The following is a 23,829-nucleotide window of genomic DNA, read 5'->3' on the forward strand; positions in this document are numbered from 1 at the left end:
AATGATATATACGATTTAGTTCGAATACCGCTGGAAAATCTACAAAATTCTGGAAGTTCCGCACAGATATAAATTTAATAAGGTCGTTACGAAAGACAGCCAGTTACCAAATATATTGTTGACGCCATTGCGAGCAAATGTTATGCGAACTCAAACCCATGGTCAACAATGTGTTCTGCATCCCAAAACGTTGTCGGTCGCTTGGGAACATTGGACGCCATCTCTCGCAAAATGTTTCCAGGAGGAGCATATCTCACCACTAGGTATCGCGTTTCCTGTCTGCGGAAGACGCAATTATCTTGCACTTCGTCTTGCCATGGAGAAGTAATTTTATCAGATACTCACATTCTGCCTAGTCCAACGCCAAGTCTGGTGGAGGCGTTCCATATCATGGCCGTAAACCTGTAATACTTTGTGTTCTCGGCGAAGCCTCGGTAATGAAACCAAATTCGAACACATTCCCTAGGCAAGGCCTCCCGGAAAACGCAGACGACTTGAAGGTGCTTTGCTGATATTGGGTCCGTTGCATACAGGTATTCCAAGTAGTTCTCTGTATATACACCTTCATTCCTGACTATTTCCTAGAGGACGATGAAGACTGTTCAATTTTAAATAATTTAGGATTTTATACTGAGGCTGAAATACTTGCATCTGCGTATTCTGAGCACTCTGTACAGAGTTCTTCGTCCAGAACCATGGGCTGATTACCGTACTTGGCCCTCCTTCGATTGTGAGCCTCCAGGATTAAGGAGCGAAGACCTATGCCGATTGTCTGGTTGCACTAGAAGGAAATGGGTTCTCAGACTGAAGAAAAATGTTAGATCGTACTACCTCGATGGCGATTAAAAACAAAATAATTTTTATGCTCATTGCTTGTTACTTATTTCGCAGAAAGATTTTCCAGAATATGACAATTTTCACATAGTATTATTAAATACGCAAGGTTTATGGAAACTTTATTAATATGATTTACAATTTCGAGAATTCGAGATTTCATGCTGTGAATGAACATGTTACGTTTTTGCCGCAAATGGTAGGTTTAGGATTCATAGCCAGTGTTATTTTTGAATTATTATTAAATTAAATTTAAATTTGACACTTTATTGTCATTCTACAAATTTAAAAATTGAATTTTTAAACTATTTCGATAACTGTTTAAAGTTCATTCATTCCACGACCCAAAACAGTGAAAGTATTCGATAAGATATCGGTCTCCCCATGCGTCATCGATGGTATCGAAATGGAACTGATGCGCTTCCACCTCTAACAACTTTTGTTCACTAGGGTTATTCGAAGTTGTGTTTGTGTCCGACGAACAACAAACGAATTGTTAACAGACCGAGTGGGGTGACTTGTGGTCCGCGTTTCGTGTGTGTGTCATTCCAGACGAAAACGAAGATTTGCTTCGACAAGCAGAGAAAAGAAGGGACCAGCTCCAATCGATAATCGAAAGAACCGTTCCGAGTTGGAAGAAAGTGGAAAGTAAGTGGAGAGTGGAAACTATTTTGGTTCGGTGCGTTTTTTCAATGCGGGTCACTGGGAAATGCAGACACATTCACGGTGCCGAGCGGATGACGTGAGCAGAAGGGAGAGAGAGCGAAAGCTTGTTCTCTGTCTTTTCTACAGAGGCCGAATGTGCGTTTTGGATTCTTGCTCCTCAAGGCTTGTTTACATAATCACCGTCTCCTGCTCTGCTCTGCTCTGTTTATTCCCCGCGACGAACAGCTGCTGCGCTGCCACCGCTTATCGATTTTTTCCTTCTCGCTTTTTGCAGCCGGCAAGACGACGCCATTAATTGGCCGTCGCCACGTCATGCTTGTCGTATGATTTTTCGTGTCCGAACTTGCAGTAGGTGAGCACCCGCCCCACGCCTCCGCTCTCTCAACATCTCGCTCGATGACGCGTCATTTTGGTGGCGTACTTTACCCTGCGATCGTACGATTTCCCCAGCGGCAGCGTCATTCCAATGGGGCAAGTGTTAGTCACGCTACGTGCTCCACTTTCCCAAGCGCCTTTTTACCGTTGCGTTGCGTGGTCGCTCTTTTCCAGCCAAACATAACAGAGTGGCGGAGAGCGAGAGAGTGCACGCGCGTGTTTGGAGAGATCACACGCACTATCAGAGTCAGCTGTTTCGGCTTCTCAATGAACTTCGTGTTCGGTGCGTAGGCGACTGAGAAAAAGAGACGGACATATACATATTTATATATGAACAACAATAGTTATAGGGCATTGTGCAATTTTTCTAGACAATCTTATCACTCGCCTTGGAGCCCTAAAGCGCTGTAAATGCTAAGTAGGGTGCCCCAGAAAAACGTGCCAGTGTGTTAACTACAGTTCCTACTCCCAGACCGATAGTTCCCAGAGCGTTCTCACACGTAGCATCCGAAAATCACAGTTGACGTCAACTGGGTTTTTCGGCTTATTCCGTTAAGTCCATTATTGATAAGCCCACGCCCCAAGGTTATCAATGCAAATTGCTTGTGTGCACCATGGAGTACACCCCACGATCAGTCTATAATTGTACTCCGATCGTAGCTTATCAATGGCGAAAGCACTCGTACGCACGCAGATTTGAATAAAGCCCGAGGTAGTCTTTGATACTCAGTGGGCTTGGGCTCACACACAGAACTGTACTTTCGACCTTTTGCTGTTGGCCAAAAGCGAACGAACATCCAATAGGCAAACTCCAAAATCATCTCTTACTTTGCCGTGAGATTCGGCAGAGTTCTTCGGCCTGTTAGGAAATGTTAGCCCCAAACTATGAGGTTTGAAACAATAGTTAATTGTATTAAAAAATGTGTTTATCTCCTCACGCTTCCCGCATGATCTAATTTAATTTGTTGTACCGAGTTATCTGAACACATCCGGTTTTCGTAGTGACACGAAAAACGTAACTAAATAATTATATCAACCATTAAGGGTCAATTACGGTTACATTTTTAGAACGACTTGCTTTTGTTCTTAGTGTAAATTTTCCATTTGTGTAAATATTTGCAAAGATTCTCTATGTTTGTTGAGTGCTTTTGAGATAATGGAAGTGGTTCCAAGGATTTTATTTACTAGAAAATACTATTAAGCAGCACTTTATGGCCAGCTTCTTCAAAACTATATTATAGATTTAAGAACATGGCTTCAACTATGTATTCATTTATTGTATATGATTGAAGTAGTAGCAGCTAATCACGTGATTTAATTACGATCTTGCTAGTAGTTTCCCACATTCCCCGATCGCAGGGTTAGCCTGACCTCTGTCTGAAGAAAATACGTACGATGTGTAGTCCGTAGAAGTGTATTATAATGAAATAAGTCCGTGCTGATAGCGAACTTGGCCCGCCATACGTTTTGCCAGGCTGGCAAAGATCAGGCGGTGTGATTGTCAGACATGCAGGGTGTTTGTCGAGTGCTAACCATAATTAAAGGCGAATTTGTCTTATCGCTGGAAACAGTGAAACATGGCTCGTTTCCGCCAAACGCATTTATCGTGTTTCCAGATACCCGCGATTCGCGATTCGAGTGCAGCGGAAGCGGCCGTCAGGCGCAGAAATATTGTTCTTCTCCGAGATAAGTTAGCAGCAGGTAGTTCAGGGGATCTTATCTCTCACCTGCTTTTAGTGCCCGGCAATTTGGGAATCGATTTTACGGGTTCCACACTTGTCCACTTCAAATGGAAATCTCCCCTGGCTTTGTTTACGTTTGGATTCGCTTCAATGGAGGTGGCACTTCGTCACCACAGTTTAAAAGCCAAAGTAATTACAGTAGGCACTCGCCAGTGAGATTAGATATGTTTGACTTGCTTTGCTATTACTTAAGATATTTGTTTCCAAAAATCATCGTGATACGAATTCATTTATTATCGCAAATTGTTAAATCACTTATATTTTTAATCTAAACTAGTGGCACAGTGATTTGAAAAAAAAAGAAACTATAGAAATCGTGAGTCATTACTGCTATGTTTTCAGAAAACAAAGGAAATCCTAGTAATTATTAGATTAAGCAATCAAGGAAACAACATAACTTTTGTCATTATTCATATTTTCATACATTTGAAGAACTGAAAGGTTTCTTATAGCGAGCAGTGACTGTAGATCGTACGACTCTGACTTATGACGTACGACAGCTGAAGATTGCCGAAGGTGCCCGAAATTCGACTTGGCAACAGAATTAGCATGTCCACGGGGAAGGTACAATAAATTCGTTAAATTTCAAACAGCGCTTACATCAGATCCGAAATTATTCAGAAAATCTCTCGGATTTTATTTTTATGGCTTGAACTTGAACTGTAAGCGGCTTCCAAGTGACTCACGTCCAAGGCAAATCTTGAACACAAAATCAAGCACTCTGCTCCCCTTTGGAGTCGCCAGGAGGGACTCCTCCAGATAAGGTGTAGAAATCTCTGACGTATTCCCAATGCCAAGAAATATGCAGACGCTATCCACACACGTAGATACATATGTAAATAGGCATGTGTGCCACGATGAATAAACATGGGAAATCGTCTACCTAAAATTATTGTTAGCCACGCACGAGACAGCTGACCGCACAGTGGGCCTATTTACAATATTATCGAAAGAAGCATTTAAAAAATGAGGAATTTCTACTTTTTCTATGACGTATTGTATATTTATTATGAACAATTATGTAGTTCCAAGCAAATGCCCCAAAATACGCAATGCTAATTATGTACATATGTGCACATATGACGATCTTGTTTAATTATTTCGCACGCAGCATCGTTTTTTTTTTTTGGCACAAAAACTGATTTAGAACGACCTTCGGGAAATTCGTCATTGAAAATTCCCGGTAGCTGAAATAATATGTACATATGACTTAACTAATCCCAACTGTAACTTCCTGCGTGCTGCTTTTGCTGGGTGTGCCATGGAGCACGAGAGGATTGGCGCCCAGCTCTCGGGGGGAATGGGTCATCGTGTCCGGCTCACGTGTTCCGTCTGCACTTGTTTACGTAAAGTGGCGCTGCATACTCGGAACTAGTTCTGCGCTGGGTTGGCCGCCCACCCTGCTGCCTTCCCCGCCAGCGCTTCACTTGCTCATCATCCCGCTCCTATCGAGAGTACTACGTGTCTCTGTATGTCTATTATTACCGACACCGAGCCGTGTTGTTGTTTACCCGCTGTTTCAGTTGCGTTTTTTTTTTCTGCGGAATTTCTCTGGTGCGATGCGCGTGGCGAATTGAATCGGCCATTTGGCAATTAAAACTGAAATCGATTTGGCCGTGGCTCAACTTCGAAGAAAAGGGGCGTGGCTGGGGGCGCGGGGTCAGGTGTCACGTGTCGTCAGCGCAAAACAGTCAGAACTACTGCCACCCGAGTCATAAATATTTGGGTTAATGAAAAGGGAATATCTGATTACATAAAAATGGTTTCACAAGAAAGTATCTTTCCATTAGCTGCGCGAATGTGTAATATATTTTTGCTTATGCACCAATGCATTAAATTGTAGTTCAAAAATAACTTTGTTTATTTCGAATTGTTTACTGCTTTATTGGATTTTATTTATAAATTGCTTGGTAAACAAGTGCATATGTGTCGATTAAACAAAACAAGAATACAACTTGTGTTGGTTCATTGAAGTAAAATTGTTATTCCTTTTTGAGAAAACTTATTAACCCTTTGGCTAAAAGTTACAAGTTGGAGTGGTGGAAAAATTGGCAAAGGGAAATTTGAATAAAATCCAGCGAATGAAGAAATTTGATAAATGATGCTTGCAACTACATATAAACAGAATGCAAAGCTAACCAAATGCGGTTTCAAAGAAAAACTTTATAATTTCATAAGACTAAATGTGATGTAAACGAAACGTAACACACAAAATATGGGAAAGTAATGTAGAGCATTGATGGTAACCAATCTGTTTCTCGATCTCTTCCAGCTGAAAGTCAATTGAATCTCTGTTCCTCCGTCACCGCGTCGCGAAGCCGTTAAAACTGCCGCTCCCAAACATTCGCTGCGATGGCCACCTCATCGATACTCGCCAAAAGCACAATTAATAGCACATCGCCACCGGCCACGCCCAGCAGCAGCGCGTCCCCCGGCTCCACACTGACCACCCGGAAGCGGACCTACGAGATAGCCATTGCCATGCCCTCGTCCACCGCCTCCAGCAGCGCCACAAAGGTATCGGAAGTTCAGGATCAGCGCACAAACAGCCCCGGCAAGTCCAAGAGCAGGCCCGGCCAGCTGGAGAGTGTCTTGGTGGTCGGCGAGGGAGCCAGCGAGCCCACCACCTCGGCCACCACACTGCGGGACAGCACACGCACCATCTCACAAAGCGACGCCGACGATGGCGGCGAAGCGGCAGCCGCCGAGGACCTGCTGCCCCCACAGTCGGATTACCTCAACGGCGTCAAGCGGAAGTACGTCCCGCAGCAGCAGGCGTCGCCGAATCACCGGGTGGTGCCCGCATCCACCTCGCAGCAATTCTTCAGCGGGGCCTCCGATTTTGCGGTAAGTAGTCAAGAGTTAGGATGCAAAGTTAGTCTAAATCGTAGTAGCTGAAATCGTTTGAAATTGATGTTCGAGTCGTGAGTCGTATATTTCCGACGATGTGTGATAAGATCGAGAAAGAATGTGTAGACCAAGGACACAATCGTCCAGTTGAATAGCCCAACTAATCGGGAACTTTTCTTCCTGCAGACAATTTGCAAGCCGGCGCCCTACTCTCACGACGAGGAGGCCATGCTGGAGCGGGATAGATGTGACTACACTCAAAGGATCACCTACCAGATGGCCCGCTCCGGACAGACGACCCGCAGGGTGAGGGTCTACGCCGATGGCATCTACGATCTTTTCCACCAGGGCCACGCCCGCCAACTAATGCAGGCCAAGAACATCTTTCCCAACGTGTACTTAATTGTGGGCGTGTGCAACGACGAGCTCACCCACCGCATGAAGGGACGCACCGTGATGAACGGCTTCGAGCGATACGAGGGAGTGCGTCACTGCCGCTATGTGGACGAGGTATGTTCTGCCCGGCACTGATTAGAGATCTTTCAGTCTATAGCATCTTACTCTGTCTTGCAGATCGTCCAGAATGCGCCATGGACTCTGTCCGATGAATTCATCGCCGACAACAAAATCGACTTTGTGGCCCACGACGACATTCCGTATGTAACCGATGGCATGGACGACATCTATGCTCCTCTCAAGGCGCGCGGCATGTTTGTGGCCACGGAGCGCACTGAGGGTGTGTCCACCTCGGACATCGTAGCCCGGATCGTCAAGGATTACGATCTGTATGTGCGTCGTAATCTGGCCAGAGGCTATTCGGCCAAGGAACTCAATGTGTCGTTCCTGTCCGAGAAGAAGTTCCGGCTGCAGAACAAGATGGACGAGCTGAAGTCGCGCGGCAAGCGCGAGCTGAGCAAGGTGAAGGTGGACATCATCACCAAGTGGGAGGAGAAGTCGCGCGAATTCATCGACACCTTCCTGCTGCTGTTCGGACGTGAGAACCTGAATCATTTGTGGAACGAGTCGAAGGGCAAGCTGCTGCAGGCACTCAGTCCGCCGGGCAGCCCGTCGGGATCAGTGAACGGTGATGACACGGAGGGCGGCGAGGACTACAGCGAAACTATTGACGAGTACTTGGAGATGGCCGAGAAGTTGAGCGGGGGCAGCGGCAGCGGCAGCAGTGGATCGCTGAACGGCAAACAGAGGCCGAAGCAGAAGCGCTCCTCGCTGGCCCGCCGCAGTTACCAGAGTCTGCAGAGCCAATCACCCGACTTGGAAGCGGATGGGGACGAGGATGCGGATGCGGATGCGGAGTACGAGCGTCGAAGCAATTGATTCTATTGCGGGGCAGCCCGATCTTTTCTTCTTCTCTTAATGTCTTTAATGCTATTGTAAATGGACTTGCTTGCAACTAGTTCGACGGCACACTATAGATGCCCCAGGATCGCCACGCAGGCTCCACGAACACACACTTATATTTACTCTAGCCCTAAGTGGTATTGTAATCCCAATGTTTTAGTTGGCACTCGTTCTCCTCCTGCCTCAACTCCACCTGCCCATCTCCATCTGTGAGAATCGAGGGAATCCTGTAGCTAATTTAGCTGTGTGTGTGTGTGTGTGGGACAAGCAACCACCAACGCGGAAAAGACTCATTTTTGTATTAGGCACTCGACGGACTGTGCACGAAATCAATCGGCAGTGGCGGCAGATTCAGGTGCCGAAAATATCTAGAAATATTTATATTAAATTATTTCGCATAACATTAAACTAAGTTAACAACACCGCAACCAGAACACCAACCAATATAGAGAAATCCAAACAAACAAATTACGAAATACATTCGGAAAATGCAAAAAACAAAAACAAGTAATTAGTAACAGTTGGCAATAGCGGAACTATTGCAAATGCTTTGTTAAATATTTTTTGAAAAATAAACATTGAATCGAAAGGAAATAGAAGTAAAGCGAGTGGCTTGTGAATCAGTTTGCTATCTCATACGTTTATCCAGCAATTGCGCATCCGATTCAGCAGCCATCCATGGCACTGCTGGAATTCTTGAGCGCGCGCCACCGATGATGATGAAACCGTTTGCCTTGATTGGACACCCATTCCCTCGCAATTAGCTGCCCATTCACCGGCTTGAAGCGGTTCACTGATTTGTTTAATGGCGCTGCGGTTTATATATAGATGCGCACCCATCGCCTGATCGAATCGGCGGACCCGTGCCAAGTCAGGCGACCGACCCGTTGCTTCCTATTTGCTTGCGCCGCAATTTGCGGCAATTGAAGATGAGCGATGAATCCGAGCCAGAGACTTGGGCCTGAGACTGCTAGAGCCGCCTCCAAGTCGTGTGCCTCGCCAGCCGCTGGACTCAATTGTATTGATTCGCCACCAGTTGCCGCCAATTTATTCTGATCGCAGCTAGTGCGCAGTTGGGGACATCTCTCGCTCAAAGTCTCGGACTCAATCCTCGACAGAGTAGACCTAGAGGGTTATGCCGGTTCCGTCTCAATTTATGTAATCAGTCGTCCGGATGAAATCCCCTTGAGCGGACCACTAGTGCTGTACTTAGTTGTGTATACTCGTACATATATTTTTATAAGCAATGGACAGAATGCCGAAAGAGGACGACGAATCTCCAGTGTCGACGGCTCCTGCCACACCGACATCGCCGATGGAGTTTAAGATGCTACCGCTCTTTATGGACTTTGAGGATTTTGTAAGGCTACTCCTTAGAGGAACAGGAGTTGCCACATACTAATCTCTCTACCCCAAAACGCCTCCAGAGCATTTGCCAGCCTGCTCCTTTCTCGTACGATGACAAGGCCATGCTGGAGCTCGAGAGATGCGACTACACACAGAGGATCACCTATCATATGGCCAGAGCTGGGAAGACGACGCGCAGGGTGCGGGTCTATGCAGATGGCATATATGATCTGTTCCACCAAGGCCATGCCCGCCAACTCATGCAGGCCAAGAATGTGTTTCCCAACGTCTATCTCATCGTCGGCGTGTGCAATGATGAGCTGACCCTCAGGATGAAGGGACGCACGGTTATGAATGGATTCGAGCGCTACGAGGCGGTGCGCCACTGCCGCTACGTGGATGAGGTAAGTGTGTTAAACTGAACCAATGAAATGTTTCTATACACTTTTCGATCCATCACAAGATCGTTCCGAATGCTCCGTGGACGCTAAATGAGGAGTTTATCGAGGAGCACAAAATCGACTTTGTGGCCCACGATGACATACCCTATGGAGCTGGCGGAGTCAACGACATATATGCTCCACTCAAAGCGAAGGGAATGTTTGTGGCCACGGAACGCACTGAGGGCGTGTCCACGTCGGACATTGTGGCCCGAATCGTGAAGGACTACGATGTATATGTGCGCAGGAACCTGGCCAGAGGCTACTCAGCCAAGGAGCTCAACGTCTCCTTTCTCTCCGAGAAGAAATTCCGTCTGCAGAACAAGATGGACGAGCTGAAGACACGAGGCAAGCGGGAGCTGACCAAAGTCAAGGTTGACATCATCACCAAGTGGGAGGAGAAGTCGCGCGAGTTCATCGATGCCTTCCTGCTCCTGTTCGGCCGGGAGCGGCTTAACACCTTCTGGAACGAGTCCAAGGGCCGAATCATTCAGGCACTCAGCCCACCAGGCAGTCCGAATGGCTCCGTAAACGGTGACGATCCAGACGCAACAGACGACTTAGACTCTGAGGATGAGTACATGGAGCTGCCACCAGACTACGGGTCTGGTAGTTGCGTATCCCTTAGTCGAAAACAAAAGCGCCCTGATAAGGTGAATGCCTCAGCAAACCTCAATTACTCGGAGCAACCAGAGCATAAGGATGTCGTAGACGAGCGACGCAGCGACTAAAGACGAATTTGGCCTCTTCCTATCAATTAAAACATAAATAAATATGTTTGAAGTTTAATGGAACAGCGCAGTAGGCACTTTTATACATATTTAAAAGAGCTACCAGAAAAAGTATGCGCTTAAAATACATTCCGATAAATTTCAGTTAAATTATGAATATTTCTTTTGGCAAGAAAGTAAAAAGGCGTTTATTTGATATTTTACTTGCTGCCTTTATTGGTTATCTTATGTGTATTGTGAATATAAGTTGGGTTAAATTATAGATTAGCTGAATGATTTTCCAAATCCTCTTCAATGATAGAACAATCGCATTTGTTATTTAAAATAACGTTGAAATATTCGCATAAAAACAAAAATACAATAAATCTTGTAACTTCATAAGCGATCATCATCTAGCTCTTCATGGAGCTCTGTTCATGCCCGTGGCGAACAGGGGAACCATCTTCTTGCCCTTGGCCTTCTTTTGCTTCTTCGATTCCGCTGGAGCTGCTCCATTGGATTTTGCTGCTCCTACCTTTTGCTTTTTCTGGTCCAAGGCTCCAACTAAAAGTTCTCCCAGACCCCAGTGGCCCACAGATCGCTGCTCAAAGTCCTCATCGCTGGTTCTTGGGACCATTACAGCCCGTGGCGGCGGTGGAGCTGAACGGCCCCAGGCGCCCACTTGAACATCCAATGGCGCGCCACCACCTCCAGGAGAATTACTTCCAATAGTGGGCCACATCTCCTGCTTGGGACTTCCCAGAGTGACACTGGAGTATCGGGAACCGGGGTCCTGGTTGCTGATGTTCATGGGCACAGAGCCACTGGGAGCGGGCAAAGCCTCCTCGAAGCCGCACTTTAGATAAAATATCACATATTAATAATTGACACTAATGGCAGGCATTGCTAGCTCACAGTGGGAAACTCATGGGAGGAGCTTAGGTCAAGGTTAGCTGCACTGGCAATAAGTTTGCCCATCTGGCGGTCATTTATCTCGTTGATGTGCTGCTCTCGCTTGCGCTCCTCGCGATCCCGACGCTGTCGTTCCTTCTTACGATGAAGAATGTCCTCTGCGGAAGGAATACATATAAGCATAATGCTGTACATGGACCTAGTGGACTTACCCTTAAAGAGCTTGAGTATTCCTCCAGTGACCACTGGCGGCTGCAATTCGACTTCCACAACCGAAAACTGACAAGTCAAAGGCAAGTGGCCAAGACAAGTGAACTTGCGTCGATGCTCCTCATCCATAGAGTGCTGTTCCATCTGCACGATTTGGGCTTCGATGAGTAGCGGACCCAAGTCCAAGGTGCCGTAGCAAGCCTGAAGCATCTTCACGTTCAAGGGATGCAAGTAAATATTCTGTCCGTCGTTTGACTGGTAGAAATAATAGTATTTATTATGGTTGCTCGAGTAGCTAAGGCTGCTGGATGCTTCTCCCGACGAGATGGAGGCATCGTCTGACTTCTCAATATCAATCTTGGTCTCGGTTTCTAGGCAAAGTACAGGTGCTGTCTCCTCTTCATCCTCTTTCGGATCAGGTTTCTCGACACCCAACTTCTCAACACGCTCCTGAAGCATCACCAGCGCTTGCTGGATGAACACATCCTCGGGACAGGAGACATCCGATTCGGCTAGCAGTTCGTTACGCTCCCTCTCGATGATGGCGGCCACATCCATCCGCTTGGCTATTAGAAACTTTGAGTAGCGTTTAGCCTCTTCACCAGCGGACACAAAGGGGAAACGTTCAATTGTTTCGCCCAATCCTGCAACATGATTTTCAATGTACATGGAGCCCTTGCGACGCCGCATCAACTGGAAGGTAATCTTCTCGCCCACTTGCAAATCCCTCAGCTGTTCGATGGTGCAGCTCTTCAGATCTCCCGCGTGGATGGCGTCATAGCAGATAGGACACTTGCGCCAGGTCTTGTCGCTCAGCGAGAGGTAGTGCAGCAAGCAGGGCCAACAGTAGGCGTGTCCGCATCTGGTGAGCTTGGCAGCCACAGGCGGGTACAGGCAGATGGGGCACTGCAACTCCTCAGTGGTCTGTATGTTGATCTGCTCGATGTAGCTCCAATCGATGAGTGCATCCGGCGAGCCATTAACCTGAGCCTTTGCACCCGATCTAATGACGAACTGAAAGTTGGCCTGCAGGAACTGCTCCTTGTTGTAGCGCTGCTTTCGGCCACTCAGGCCGTGGTGCTGTTGGGCCTGATGGTGATGTCCTCGCTCCAGTTCCCTGGGCACGCAGTGGAAGTTAAGCAGATGGTTCAGATTCTGCTTCTTGCTGCCCTGTGTATACACAGAGTTCAGTTCATGGTCAAAGTCACCGCTACGTGAGTAGCCGGTGGCGGAGTAGGCTAGTCGGGAGCTGCCTGAAGCCCCGTCCTGGCCACGGGGTGAAGGGAAATCGTAACCGCCTCCAAACCCGCGAGCCTTCGGACGCTTGTCCACATTGGGACGTAGCTTTGCTGGCTGCTGTGGCTGTTGTTGCTGATCGTTGCGCGGTGTGGGAACCTGATTCCTTCGACGGCTGTGTCGCTGCTTGTTGCTGTTGGTATGTAACTCTGCGGAGGAGAAGGTTGCACCAATATTAAAACCTTTTCGGGATATAAAAATATCAGGAGAATGGAGCACCCACCACTGGACTTCCTTTGCGATTCAGCAGACGAGGACTTGCCATGATGAGAGGATTGAGGCTGCTTCTTGCTGTTGCTGCTGTTGTTGCTGTCCATCGTTGTGGATACTGGAGGTGCACTTGTCTTGGGGAATAGTAATAGTATGGGTGCTGGACAGCTGCCAGTGGGCGGCTAATTGCGTCTTGCCTAGGTCTCCACACGGAGTGCGCTGAGCAAAGTATTCTCGTTGCGGATTCATGTTTACTGAGCCATGATTATCCAACGGGTACGACTAGAAATAGTACTTGCGTAATATTTCCAAAAAATCAAATGCGGCTTTTGCGAGTAAGTGCAGTTAAATTCGAGGCGAAAGTACTTTTTTAAGTACTTGGACTTGCGGCTCGATTCTTCTTCTCTTTTTCTAGCACTTGTTTTGTTGTTCTATTAGTCTGTGGGTCGTAGTATTAGTAGCTGTAATCGTATTGGTGCCTAAAAAGGTGTGACGTCTGCGCTAGCTGCTCTTTGCGGGTCCAAAACCGAATCTTTCCGACAATTACCACTTGCCAATTGCACACACACTGCCGACACACGGTCTCTGCTATCGCGGGGTTTCGATTTGACGTCTCGAAATCAACAAATTTTGATGGAAAAACCAAATATCCTTTGGTCAGGGAAAAAAAGCATCCGTGATGCCCGATAGAAAATGGCTGACTGTAAGTGCTGGAAAGTGCCTCGCAGAGAGCTGATGGTGTGCTTTGGTATGGTCGTGATTCGTCAGAGAAAACTATCGCACAAGGTAATTATATATAATTATAATGTCACATTGGATATTTAAATAATATTAAAGGAAATACTTTTTTTAATTTAATACTTCGTATAATACGTTTGAAGTGAGCGGAGCTGTGTTGTGTAAAATGTGCTGTTGCAAGTTGCGTTACCGATGTTCCTAGAAAGTGTCATCTCAATTAGGCAAAAGTATAACAGCTGATTTTGTTATCTGAGCCGCACTTTGATCGGCCTTTGAATAAGATATGTTAGAATCAACATTGCAGTAACCCCCAACGACATGGACTTTCGGAACGCCCGCGCCCGGCAGCCGGAGATCGTGAGATCCGTGCAGAAGGATGCACGGTACACCAACGAGCTGGCCGAAGACTTGTCCGATGTCTTGCGCCTCACCGGTCCACGGAACTGGATAAAGTACAACCAGATGTGCCGACTTCTGGCGGAGCTCAGTTACCACGGATTCGCCTCGGCCAATAACCTTCAGACCCTCGGCGAAGAGTACACGGGGATAATACAGGTGGACGGGAACTATAAGCAGATTCCCAGCAGATTGGTAAGTAAAGAATACTCGAAAAGAAAACATTTGTAAACGTCGCGCATCTTTTAGTTACAACTGATTGCCATTGTCCTGGAGTTTGGTGGCGACTCCCTGTTCCAACGATTGATGCAAAAACTTGACACCTACGTGGCCAACAATGACGAGATTCGAACCGAGATCAAGCCGCAGCTAAAGAAGATTATTCAGAGGCTCAGGCAATCTCCCAGCTACGTAAAGGCCCTGCACAAGTCTCTATTCTACTTGGACGCCAGCAAGTACCAGCTGTCCAAGCGCACCACGGGCATCAACTACGTACTAATCCGTCACTGGCTGCAGCCGGAATTCTCGCTGTACGGCTACAAGATACTGGGCGTAATCACTTTCCTGCAGGTCAGCGTTTCCTTGGCCATTAGTGGATGGGATGCCTGGAGAGAGCACAAGCGCCAGCAGCTAGAATCAATAAAGCAGGCTGGAAAGAATTTCCTGCAAAGATCTTCGAGTACAAAGGACGTAGATCCAAACACCCCACAGTGCATCCTTTGCCTGGAGCCACGTTCTGACAGCAGTTTGACTCCATGCGGCCACATCTTTTGCTGGAGCTGCCTGCTCGAGTGGCTGGAGGAGCGGGATGAGTGCCCCTTGTGCCGGGAGTCGCTGAAAAAGTCCCAAGTGATATTACTGCAAAACTATGCCTAAGATTGGATTAAGACTTTTTATATTCATGTTATAGGAAGTATTTTTGTGTCTATGTAATATATTTTATTCATATAAATGAAACAAGTTTTATTTATTTATTCACAATTTGTAATGTCAAAAAAATGGTATAAATCTTCAACTTAAATTACGTGAAGTCTTAAAAAGACTAAAGAAAGGATGCACAGAAACAAAATATAATGATACTTCATCGTTGATGTTAATGATAGTTTCCCAGTCGCTCGCTGGGTTTTGTATGCTTAAACGCATTTCTTACACGGTTTATTCGATTTATTTAAACAAGTTTATGTACATGCTGCTTATATATATAATATTTTTGGTGTCTGGCTTAACATTATCTATTTACATTATACAATTATTTGGGCTCTAAGCTCATTGCCTAGATGATATCCAGGTAGACAGTGCGGTTAAATATCTGCTTCTTGCGGCGCGATTCGAAGGCAGACCTTGCCTCCGAAGGGGACTCGAAAGCGACGCGAGTGTCGCCGGTGGGTTTGCCTTCATCATTGAAACGCCTTATAATGTCATCCGGGCTAAGCTTGTAGTCGCTAAAGAAGCGCATGATGTCCTTTAGCTCCGCCTTGAAAGGGACATTGCGCATAGCCACTACGCATCCCGGCCGATTGAACTTGTCCGGGATTATGGATGTGGGAACGGGCACCGGAGAGGTTGGCTTGACTTGACCCTGATTGCTGGGCGAGAGGGAGCTGCTGCTCAGAGGAGGATCTGGTCGAGCGAAGGGATTGAAGTGCTGTTTAACGGGTGCGTTCGAGCTAGTGCTGCTGTTGTCCTCCCTTTCCAGGGATAGCGGTCGATCCTGCTGTTGCGATGGCTGTTCCTGCGGCTTATCAAAGCGGCTGGGTCCTCGACGACGAGACGGCTGCGCACTGGCTTTATTTCCACCTGCACCGTCATTCGCATTGTTAGTTTCCGCTTTCCTGGGACCATTTCCACCCGGCAGATAATCCATGAAGGGCTTTTTCATCCTATCAGCGATTTCCTGGGGCGTGATGGCCACCACTCGCAGTCCCCTTCCTCGAAAGCGTCTATTGTGGAACTCCCTGATGGCCAGTTTGCAACTGGCAGGATCACTGAACTCCACAATAAACTCGCCGGAGCTCTGGTTGCGTTCATTGAAAAGCTGTTCGATATGCTCGATTCGTAGGTGCTCGAGGGAAAACAGTTCACCCAAATCATTGGCTCTCGTGGCGTACTCGCAGTTGTGGACACGAACGAAGACATCCTCTTGGCGGGGTCGCTGGATGACACCAGCGCCTCCATTATCATTTGGATAGTTGGGTCCGTTCCCATTGGAATTCCCGTTATAGTTATAGTTGTTATTCATATTGAAGGGAAAGTTATTGACACCGTTCTGCTGAAGCGGCGGCATGTGGAAGGGCATGTTGCCACCATTGACAAAGGGAGCCATCATGTTGGGACTCATGTTGGAATTAAAATTGGGTCCCATATTCATCTGTTGCTGCTGCTGCTGATCTTCCGCCTGGCGTCTCCTTGGATCAGCGGCGAATCTGTTGGCCTGAATATTCTCATTCTCCTGCTGCTGCTGCTTCTGTCGCCTTTGCTGATCTTTTAGGAGCTCTTCCCGCTGATCGGCTTCCTCCTTTAGCAGCTGCTCATTGGCTCTTCGTTGCTTCTCCTTGGCATTCTGCATGTCCTCCTCGCTGCTGGATCTCACTCTCAGCTGGCGGAACCCTATATAGTGCTTGCTGGTATCCTGCAGAGCAGAGTCGGCTTCAGCTTCCCTGGCAAAAAGGACAAAGGCAACGGATTCTCGTCGATTTTTTGGACTGGGGCTCAGTAGGATGTCCACAACGGTATAGCTGGCGGAGAACATCTTCATGATATCTTGCTCAGTGGTGGTCTGTGGCAAATCCTCTATATAGAGGACATTGGTAACGGGTCTGGGAACGGGAACAGGTGCGCCACCGCCTCGTTCACCTCTGTCACCACCATTATGATTGCCATGACTCCTGCTGCCGTCCTGCCCCTGGCGACTAGCACGTTCCTCCGCCATCTCAAACTCATCGTCGCCCACGGGAACAATCTGAATCAGGCGATCTCGAAACATTGTGTTATTCCGCTGCACTGCCTTTTGGGCACTGGACACACGAGAGAACTCCACGTAGGCCACTCCGGTGCGACTGCCATTCACCATCATGATCTTGATGCCATTGTGCGGAATGTACATGCCCTGGAAGTACTTGCGAATATCGCTGTACGACGTGTTTTGGCACATGCCACTCATCCGAATGTAACAGGTGTCCGCAACAACCTGGGGCGTGCTGCCTCCGCCCGGAGAGCCACCCATGGTGGGCGACACTTTGGCCTGTGTCTGTTGCTGCTGGAGTAGCATCTGCTGCTGCTGGAAGAGCTGCGGGTACATCTGGGCATAGGGATTTACGCTGGCAAAGGCAATGGGCTCGCTCTCGGATTTCGAAGGCTGCGCTGGAGCCGCACTGCCGCTGGACACCTGCTGCAAAGCGGTCAGTAGCTGGACACTGGTAGCACTTGGTTCGAGATTGTAGTTGTTGGTCACATTTGTGGTGGTCGTACTAGTGGTGTAGCTCTGTAGAGAGGGTATCTGCGGCAGATTCAGGTTCAAGCCCATGTTGAGACCCAGTCCCACAGCTGGCAACTGATTCTGAGGTGGTTGCGCCCATGGAGATGGCAGTGCACCACCGCCGGCAACCATTTTCAGCTCCCTTTCCTGGCTTTTATCCAACCGGTCGGAGCGACGTTTGCGACCTCGTTCCCGTTCCCGTTGACGATCCCGCTCCCGCTCCCTATCGCTATCATCGGAACTGGACGATCTGCTGCGACTGCGGCGACCTGTGACATCAGAGAGCGTGATCCCCGCCTGCTGTTGGTAGGTCAGAAAAGAGGGCACTGTCCCTGTGGCCACACCCTTGACTTGACCTTGACCCAAGAAGGTGTTTAGGCCCCCAATAATCGGAGGCAGTGGCGCAGCCGGACCAGCCACCTTTGCCGCCGTAACGGGGACGACAACGGGCATAGGAACTGGAACCGATACTGGCGCTTGAGCGGACGCCGCTTTCCGAGCAGTCTCAATAACCTTTTGCATCTCGGCCCGCGAGGATAGCAGCAGGCGCACCTGGATCTCCATTAGTTTCTCGCGATCCTTCAGCATTGCGCAGCGGGCATCCTCGTCGGTGCTATTGGTTTGTAGAAATTGGGGAAAAAAAAATCAAAGGCGAAAAATCAGGGGTGTTACATAATAAGGGTGAGGGCAATATCCCGAGCAGTTTTCGAGAATTCGGCGTGTTTAATGGCCCCATATTTGTCATCAGCCAGCATTTTAGGCAGTCAAAATAATAGCACTTTATGTATATTTATTCCATATGTTATCTGCATCATCATCCACGTTCCTGGTGGAACCATTCTTGATTTGCCATAACATGAACCTAGGATCACAGAACTTGAACTCAATTTACCCGATTTAATCTATTTAAAACCAAACAACTAATTTCAAATCATCAGCGAATTCCCGATAAAAGCACAAAGGTAAAAGGAAATGAATCCTTATCTTTACACAGCCCACTAAATGTAATATAAAGATCAAAACTAAGGTCTGCTAAAACTGCACGCTAAAATCGTTGGCGATTTGAAACCTTTTTACATTCTGAAGTTACGGTGGTCCCATTATAATTCGAAAATATTTCGGTTTCATATACATTGACGTACTTACTTCGGTTACTTCCAATGCCAAACATATATTTAAAAAAAATGATCCACCAAAAATAATAACATTTTCCGATTTTGCCGCTTTCTGAATTTAAATCTATCGATATTTGAAATATATATGAAATCATAGGGTTTTTGAGATATGCATTCTGGAATGCTTATTATGGAATCCGAGTGATAAAATGTGCCATAACTAGCCCGATGAGATAACTCTAAATGGAATGAAATAGCCGAGGGGCTCGTTATTACCTGTTATTTCAGTCCATAAAACCATGAGCTATGCAAGTATTTTCATGTGAACTTTCTTAGTGCTATTACTTTGACCACCGCCTTGGGTACATGCAAGTTAGGAGCGTCTCTGGCCCCGACCCAAGTCCAGGCCGGCTGGAGCTCCGAGATTGCTAGGGGTTTACTTATAGATCAGTTTGTGGCTAACTACCTGAAAGCGATGAAAGCGTCGCCCATCTCGCCGCCGATTATGTGGACACCGCCCTCGGGAATTGAGAGGCCCGAGAAGAAGTTTCGAATGTCGCGCGCATTTGCCGTCCACGGCAAATTTTGTAACCGAATAATCACACTCATCTTGATCAATCAATTGCTTAGCTTTGATTACTTATTTATTTCGTTTCTAGTACAGACTGTCTTCACTTGCGCTCCACTTCCATTGACTGGTCGCTGGCTCCTCCGTTGGACATCAGACGCGTATTGACCTGATATTGATGATACTGATGCCGCTGCCCGTGGATTCTTAAATCTGTAACGATAATCGCATACTTATGGAGGATTTACCAACAAAATGAAATGTCTTAAAATAAAGATTTCAGCTCAGTTTAAGGAATAAAAGAGAACAGACCGCTGCAATCCATTATTGATGAATCACTTAACATTCATTGTATACCCTTCAGCTAATCTTCCAATATAAGATGCTTATGCACTATCAGCGGATCACACAAGTTTTAACCAAAATCTTTCGGAAGAATTTAGATTAAACAATGACTTTAATAAAAACTACAGAAGACCAATAAGATGATACCCTGTAGGCGCCTGGCAATTCTGTATTTCCTACATTACTACTTTCCAACTTCCTTGGGGGAAAAGCTGTGCTCTGCTCCTGATTAAATCTCGAGTTGATCGCTCGGTTGCACACACATTAGACCCACTATTTCATGGATTCGCATGGCAGTTTCTCATGACAATCTTTGAGGCTGGCCAAGACAAGCGTGCGTTTTGGTATTGCGTAAGACGACCAGTTTGCAGCCAGCCAGCTAGGAGGAGCTACTCTCTCCCTAGCTTTTCGCCAGAATAAAGGTCTAATTGAGATGTCTCACTTACAGTAGCAGCTGGTGACTTTCGCACATGATCTTACCAAGGACATGAGGCATTGTGTAGAAAAAAGAAAACTATCTCTACTTAAGCTGTGTGGTTAACAGGCAGCCACCCACTGGAGCTACCACAGATCCACATGCTCCACGATCATTAGCCAGATTCAATTTCCTCATTAGTCGCACTCAATTATGTGCCGACGAGACGGCTCCGCAGCGTCCACTGGAGGATGAGGGATCAATAGTTCGGGGCTGGCGGGAGGATCGGCGGCAACTGCTTTCCCAAAACAGTAGTGGCTGGAGAAAACTCGTTGATCGTTTTGGACGTAATGGGAAAGCTATTATGCAGCTTTAATTCAATCGGCCTGCTAGTTGTGTGCTCTGAGCTAATGCGATTGGCTCGTTGTCGGATTGTTTGTATCTCGGTGTCAAAGACTTTAGATATCCAGAGCCGGGGAGCTACAGGAAACCCAAACCGAAGCTCCACTCCTTCCGCCTGGCTATATAAAAAGCATTGTTGCCATCTCGGCCGGCAGTAGGAAATTCGAATTGACCGCGTTACCGTCACCGTCACCGTCTCCTTGCCCGCCGCAGTCGGCCGTCATTGATCCTCGTCACAATTATCATCGCATCGCATTGCTCATTTCATCGTTAAACGATCGGATCATTTGATTGATCGATCGCATGTGCGAAGGATTAAAGCGATGAGAAGATCGAAAGTGAGTGATCGATGTGCATGGGATTATTACCCTTAAAAGTGTGCCATGAATAGGAGTAGTGATTTGGTGGCAGTGATTTTGAGCATATCCTTGGACTACATGCTAATCGATCGATTTTACATAACAACATGTTTGATTCACAAAAGCAACTTACTGTTCGACTTCTGATCGGGTCTTCACTTGAACCAAACAATCTTCACCTCTTACTTATCCATGACCGATAGACTTAACTTGCAGTGCCATCCAGTTGAAATAAGAGATTCAATCTTTATTACTGCTGATTTATTCCAAACTCTGTTCATAACACATTTAAAAGAATAACATGCAGACCACCACTGCAATACACAATTTAAAACTTGATTATTTCCTTGGATTGACTTGCATAACATTTACGAATCGCTTGATGAACTTACCAACATCATTCGATTAAAGGTCTAAATAGGCGGGACTTAAATTAGTATTAGATTAAAGCCCCAATCACAACAATCCCTTATTAAATTGAATAAGATGATCACAAAAACTAGGGCCTTACTAACCCAAATTGGATTCGAAAACGAAAGAGTGCAAATGAAGAGAGTTATAACTAGAAAACCAAATTTCCCAGATTGCCCGCTTTCACACAATGGCCGCGTTGGGCCTACTGCTGCTGGTGGGCGTGCATGGAGCCACGATAATCAGCATCAAGTACCCGGATAAGCCCGCCGTGGAGCCGCAGCCGGCCAAGAGGGATCTCAGCCTGAGCTACGCAGCCACCAACATCGACTCCAAGGAGGGTACCCGCGTGAAGACCATCACGGTGATCAAGAATGTGGGAGGCATTTCGGCGCCCGAAGAAGCTGCGGCCTTGGGATCCTCCATCGCCAGCAGCCACAACCACAAGCAGCAGCCGAAACTGATCATTGATCCCAGTCTGCACAAGAGCGAGGAGTGGGCAAGTGCTTTCCGAGACAACTTTGACTCCTACGGAGCACTGCCCGATGTGCCCGACATAGATGACCTATTCGAGTTTGTCAATCGCAAGAAGCCCGAGGGTGAAAAGAAACCGGAGGAGGTGCCCAGCCAGAAGGAGGAAAGGGTGCCGAAGGAGTTGCAAAAGCCGGCGGAGGAGACCACCACCAAGAAAGCCGGAGCCAGTGAGCAAAGCGAGGGCGGGATCGTACCCAGTGGCAACATCGATAGCGACGAGGCTGTGGTCGAGAAGATAAAGGGTGATGCCGAACTGTTGCCGCACATTAAGCAGGCCAACATCCTGCGCCTCCAGGCGGCCCACGCCCAAGCCCGCTCGGGAGTACGAACCAAGGAGTCGCTGATCGCCGTCAACTACTCCACGCCCATGCATCAGGTGAGCCAGTACTTCGACAACTATGTCCAAGCGGTGCCAAATGGCTACGACTACCCAAAGCCCTGTGGCATGCAGCCTGGCAACAGTATCCAAGTGACCACGCCTTCAGGCCGCACCTACGACATTCCGCAGAGCAACAGCAGTGGCACTGGTGGTGGCAACCACCCGTACTTGGCTCCAGCGCTCACAAAGAAGACGCAGATTCCGCCGATCACGGTGCAGCCTCCGGTGCAACAGCAGCAGCCTCAGCCTCCCAATTACTCCTCCGTGAACTCGATTGTGCCGCCTATAGTGCAACCGCAGCCTCAGGGCAATGCAAATCTTCCACAGCAGCCGCAACAGCCTCCGGTGGTGAATCCTCCAAACGGAGGTATCCTGCCGCCTCTGGGAACGGGCGGTATCTCCACCAGCCAGCGTCCCTATGTGGCGCCCAGGCTGCGAAACAACGGCCTAGGCATCAGCAGGGCGCCCAGCACTCCGGGCCCGATTCAGATTCCCGGGCAACCTGGCCTCGTGGGTAACAACAATCCACAGCAGACCCCGAACTTCCGCACGAGCATTTTTGGCGGTGGCTCAAATCGTCCCAACACGCTGCGATCGCGTGGTCTAAAGTATTGAAAACTTAAACTAAGTGTACACTCTTAAAAACAGTCGAAATTATAGTTCTTAGAGGGAGATTACCATCAAAATTGCCAATCGAAGCCAGCATTGTGGCTGCATTTATCCATATATCATTTATAATTATAGAAATATATTTTAAAAATTGTTTGATAGCCTTAAAGTTATGTACCAATATGAAATAGTGGTATGTTTTCCGATCAAACAGCTATTAAGACTATTTAATGGTAAGCGCTATAAAACCCAATTGATATGTTGCCTTGGCAATGCTAAACAAATCCGTTGTTTTATTTTCTGCATTTTATTAGCATGCTTGTTAATAAGAGATCTTTCAGTTCCTGAGTGATCCTAGCTAAGCAAGACTTTGTATCGGACTACCTATGTTTCGGTTTAAAGCCAATTCAGGTATGTTCGCTAATACAGGTATTTACTACGACCAAGAGCAATATATATATTTCTACCCCCGAATGTGTGACAGGCGGTACACAATTTATTCGCGGAAATGTATTTACATAATGCCTTTCATCTTGAAATCGAATCTGGAACGGGGCTGCTAGTAGAACCGAGACTGTACCCTAAGCATAAAATATGAATTGCACACCGAAACGAAACAGAGCGCAAAGAGGAATCTGCGAGTCGTTAAGCACCAATCAATACTGATCAACATACTTTTGGGTAATGGTTTTAACCGATTTTCACTGTTTCCAGCAGTTTCTTGGTTTTTCTTCTCGCTCCCGTGCAGTGTTGTTGTTGCTGCTTCGAAGTCGTTGATGTTGAAGCATCTCCACGGGAAGAAGCAGAAGCGAAACGAACGAAGAGGAGAAGCGGAGGGGGCGAGGTGTCGCTGTTTTAAGTACGAGTACTGAATTTATTCAATGAACTTTACTCACCATGAAAACCATTCAAAACTCCACTTATTCTGGACCACCAATGCACAAAAACAGTTGGGTTTGTTTTGGCTCAATTGCTATATATTTATTTTGATTATTCCTGCTGATGATCGGCCTGAAAAATTTATATTTTCCTGGCAACACAAAAAGTGAAATGCTGTTTTGTAATTCCTACGCTTGCGAGGGTTTGGTGACAGAAAACAACATGGCTGACACGAAAAGTGTGACCTGTAGTC

At 47.1% G+C, this 23,829-nt stretch overlaps 7 protein-coding genes and 1 non-coding gene across 18 annotated transcripts; 4 read left to right on the plus strand and 4 right to left on the minus strand.

Annotated features, from left to right (window-relative positions):
• Nucleotides 1-3: 3 nt before the first annotated feature.
• CG32313 (uncharacterized protein) lies at nucleotides 4-919 on the minus strand. Of its 3 annotated transcripts, none has more exons than NM_167891.3 (4): nucleotides 832-919; nucleotides 650-781; nucleotides 346-581; nucleotides 4-279 (listed from the first exon to the last, which is right to left on the minus strand). In NM_167891.3, exons 1-4 carry the CDS (start codon nucleotides 868-870, stop codon nucleotides 141-143), a joined length of 546 nt encoding a protein of 181 aa, NP_728625.2. In that variant the 5' UTR covers nucleotides 871-919; the 3' UTR covers nucleotides 4-140. The 3 variants fall into 3 exon arrangements, with proteins under 3 accessions (NP_728625.2, NP_001261262.1, NP_001261263.1); NM_001274333.1 differs by having other exon boundaries at nucleotides 829-919; NM_001274334.1 differs by having other exon boundaries at nucleotides 346-598; nucleotides 829-919.
• A 348-nt stretch (nucleotides 920-1,267) lies between these two features.
• Pcyt1 (Phosphocholine cytidylyltransferase 1) lies at nucleotides 1,268-8,680 on the plus strand. 6 transcript variants are annotated; one of them, NM_001274335.1, is made up of 5 exons: nucleotides 1,268-1,482; nucleotides 1,775-1,852; nucleotides 5,890-6,464; nucleotides 6,654-6,977; nucleotides 7,041-8,412. In NM_001274335.1, exons 3-5 carry the CDS (start codon nucleotides 5,970-5,972, stop codon nucleotides 7,800-7,802), a joined length of 1,581 nt encoding a protein of 526 aa, NP_001261264.1. In that variant the 5' UTR covers nucleotides 1,268-1,482; nucleotides 1,775-1,852; nucleotides 5,890-5,969; the 3' UTR covers nucleotides 7,803-8,412. The 6 variants fall into 6 exon arrangements, with proteins under 6 accessions (NP_001261264.1, NP_001286898.1, NP_647621.1 ...); NM_001299969.1 differs by lacking the exon at nucleotides 1,775-1,852 and having other exon boundaries at nucleotides 7,041-8,680; NM_139364.3 differs by lacking the exon at nucleotides 1,775-1,852.
• asRNA:CR45813 (antisense RNA:CR45813) lies at nucleotides 4,624-5,076 on the minus strand. The gene has a single exon (NR_133151.1).
• Pcyt2 (Phosphocholine cytidylyltransferase 2) lies at nucleotides 8,669-10,491 on the plus strand. Its single transcript, NM_139365.3, has 3 exons — nucleotides 8,669-9,186; nucleotides 9,254-9,577; nucleotides 9,637-10,491. The coding sequence occupies exons 1-3, from the start codon at nucleotides 9,073-9,075 to the stop codon at nucleotides 10,342-10,344; spliced, it is 1,146 nt and encodes a 381-aa protein (NP_647622.1). The 5' UTR covers nucleotides 8,669-9,072; the 3' UTR covers nucleotides 10,345-10,491.
• Nucleotides 10,492-10,538: 47 nt separating this feature from the next.
• On the minus strand, nucleotides 10,539-13,660 carry CG12099 (uncharacterized protein). Of its 2 annotated transcripts, NM_167895.2 has the most exons (5): nucleotides 13,499-13,660; nucleotides 12,965-13,390; nucleotides 11,448-12,890; nucleotides 11,239-11,393; nucleotides 10,539-11,179 (listed from the first exon to the last, which is right to left on the minus strand). In NM_167895.2, exons 2-5 carry the CDS (start codon nucleotides 13,056-13,058, stop codon nucleotides 10,745-10,747), a joined length of 2,127 nt encoding a protein of 708 aa, NP_728629.1. In that variant the 5' UTR covers nucleotides 13,059-13,390; nucleotides 13,499-13,660; the 3' UTR covers nucleotides 10,539-10,744. The 2 variants fall into 2 exon arrangements, with proteins under 2 accessions (NP_728629.1, NP_647623.1); NM_139366.3 differs by having other exon boundaries at nucleotides 12,965-13,660.
• On the plus strand, nucleotides 13,404-15,039 carry Pex10 (Peroxin 10). Of its 2 annotated transcripts, NM_139367.4 has the most exons (3): nucleotides 13,404-13,737; nucleotides 13,833-14,280; nucleotides 14,335-15,039. In NM_139367.4, exons 2-3 carry the CDS (start codon nucleotides 14,008-14,010, stop codon nucleotides 14,959-14,961), a joined length of 900 nt encoding a protein of 299 aa, NP_647624.1. In that variant the 5' UTR covers nucleotides 13,404-13,737; nucleotides 13,833-14,007; the 3' UTR covers nucleotides 14,962-15,039. The 2 variants fall into 2 exon arrangements, with proteins under 2 accessions (NP_647624.1, NP_001261265.1); NM_001274336.1 differs by lacking the exon at nucleotides 13,404-13,737 and having other exon boundaries at nucleotides 13,958-14,280.
• On the minus strand, nucleotides 14,989-23,784 carry CG7879 (uncharacterized protein). Of its 2 annotated transcripts, NM_139369.2 has the most exons (4): nucleotides 23,594-23,784; nucleotides 23,373-23,485; nucleotides 19,142-19,456; nucleotides 14,989-18,173 (listed from the first exon to the last, which is right to left on the minus strand). In NM_139369.2, exons 3-4 carry the CDS (start codon nucleotides 19,282-19,284, stop codon nucleotides 15,359-15,361), a joined length of 2,958 nt encoding a protein of 985 aa, NP_647626.1. In that variant the 5' UTR covers nucleotides 19,285-19,456; nucleotides 23,373-23,485; nucleotides 23,594-23,784; the 3' UTR covers nucleotides 14,989-15,358. The 2 variants fall into 2 exon arrangements, with proteins under 2 accessions (NP_647626.1, NP_728631.1); NM_167896.2 differs by lacking the exon at nucleotides 23,373-23,485.
• On the plus strand, nucleotides 20,568-22,978 carry CG12003 (uncharacterized protein). Its single transcript, NM_139368.1, has 2 exons — nucleotides 20,568-20,743; nucleotides 21,348-22,978. The coding sequence occupies exons 1-2, from the start codon at nucleotides 20,729-20,731 to the stop codon at nucleotides 22,701-22,703; spliced, it is 1,371 nt and encodes a 456-aa protein (NP_647625.2). The 5' UTR covers nucleotides 20,568-20,728; the 3' UTR covers nucleotides 22,704-22,978.
• Nucleotides 23,785-23,829: the final 45 nt, after the last annotated feature.

The sequence above is a fragment of the Drosophila melanogaster genome, chromosome 3L, assembly GCF_000001215.4.
Source record: "Drosophila melanogaster chromosome 3L".
Classification (NCBI taxonomy): Eukaryota; Metazoa; Arthropoda; class Insecta; order Diptera; family Drosophilidae; genus Drosophila; species Drosophila melanogaster.

Excerpts from the sequence above, each read along its gene's own strand:
- CG32313 (NM_001274333.1), bottom strand. The coding sequence starts at position 870 with ATGAGCATAAAAATTATTTTGTTTTTAATCGCCATCGAGGTA. Across the intron at positions 782-828 it reads TTTTAATCGCCATCGAGGTA|TGCAACCAGACAATCGGCAT; the intron begins GTACGATCTAAC and ends ATTTCCTTCTAG. Across the intron at positions 280-345 it reads GGCGTTGGACTAGGCAGAAT|ACAGGAAACGCGATACCTAG; the intron begins GTGAGTATCTGA and ends CGTCTTCCGCAG.
- CG7879 (NM_167896.2), bottom strand. The coding sequence starts at position 19,284 with ATGAGTGTGATTATTCGGTTACAAAATTTGCCGTGGACGGCAAATGCG. Across the intron at positions 18,174-19,141 it reads GACGCTTTCATCGCTTTCAG|CACCGACGAGGATGCCCGCT; the intron begins GTAGTTAGCCAC and ends ACAAACCAATAG.
- Pex10 (NM_139367.4), top strand. The coding sequence starts at position 14,008 with ATGGACTTTCGGAACGCCCGCGCCCGGCAGCCGGAGATCGTGAGATCC. Across the intron at positions 14,281-14,334 it reads AGCAGATTCCCAGCAGATTG|TTACAACTGATTGCCATTGT; the intron begins GTAAGTAAAGAA and ends CGCATCTTTTAG.
- CG12099 (NM_167895.2), bottom strand. The coding sequence starts at position 13,058 with ATGGACAGCAACAACAGCAGCAACAGCAAGAAGCAGCCTCAATCCTCT. Across the intron at positions 12,891-12,964 it reads ATCGCAAAGGAAGTCCAGTG|AGTTACATACCAACAGCAAC; the intron begins GTGGGTGCTCCA and ends TCTCCTCCGCAG. Across the intron at positions 11,394-11,447 it reads AATACTCAAGCTCTTTAAGG|AGGACATTCTTCATCGTAAG; the intron begins GTAAGTCCACTA and ends TTCCTTCCGCAG.
- Pcyt1 (NM_001299969.1), top strand. The coding sequence starts at position 5,970 with ATGGCCACCTCATCGATACTCGCCAAAAGCACAATTAATAGCACATCG. Across the intron at positions 6,465-6,653 it reads GCGGGGCCTCCGATTTTGCG|ACAATTTGCAAGCCGGCGCC; the intron begins GTAAGTAGTCAA and ends TTCTTCCTGCAG. Across the intron at positions 6,978-7,040 it reads ACTGCCGCTATGTGGACGAG|ATCGTCCAGAATGCGCCATG; the intron begins GTATGTTCTGCC and ends TCTGTCTTGCAG.
- Pcyt2 (NM_139365.3), top strand. The coding sequence starts at position 9,073 with ATGGACAGAATGCCGAAAGAGGACGACGAATCTCCAGTGTCGACGGCT. Across the intron at positions 9,187-9,253 it reads TTATGGACTTTGAGGATTTT|AGCATTTGCCAGCCTGCTCC; the intron begins GTAAGGCTACTC and ends AAACGCCTCCAG. Across the intron at positions 9,578-9,636 it reads ACTGCCGCTACGTGGATGAG|ATCGTTCCGAATGCTCCGTG; the intron begins GTAAGTGTGTTA and ends ATCCATCACAAG.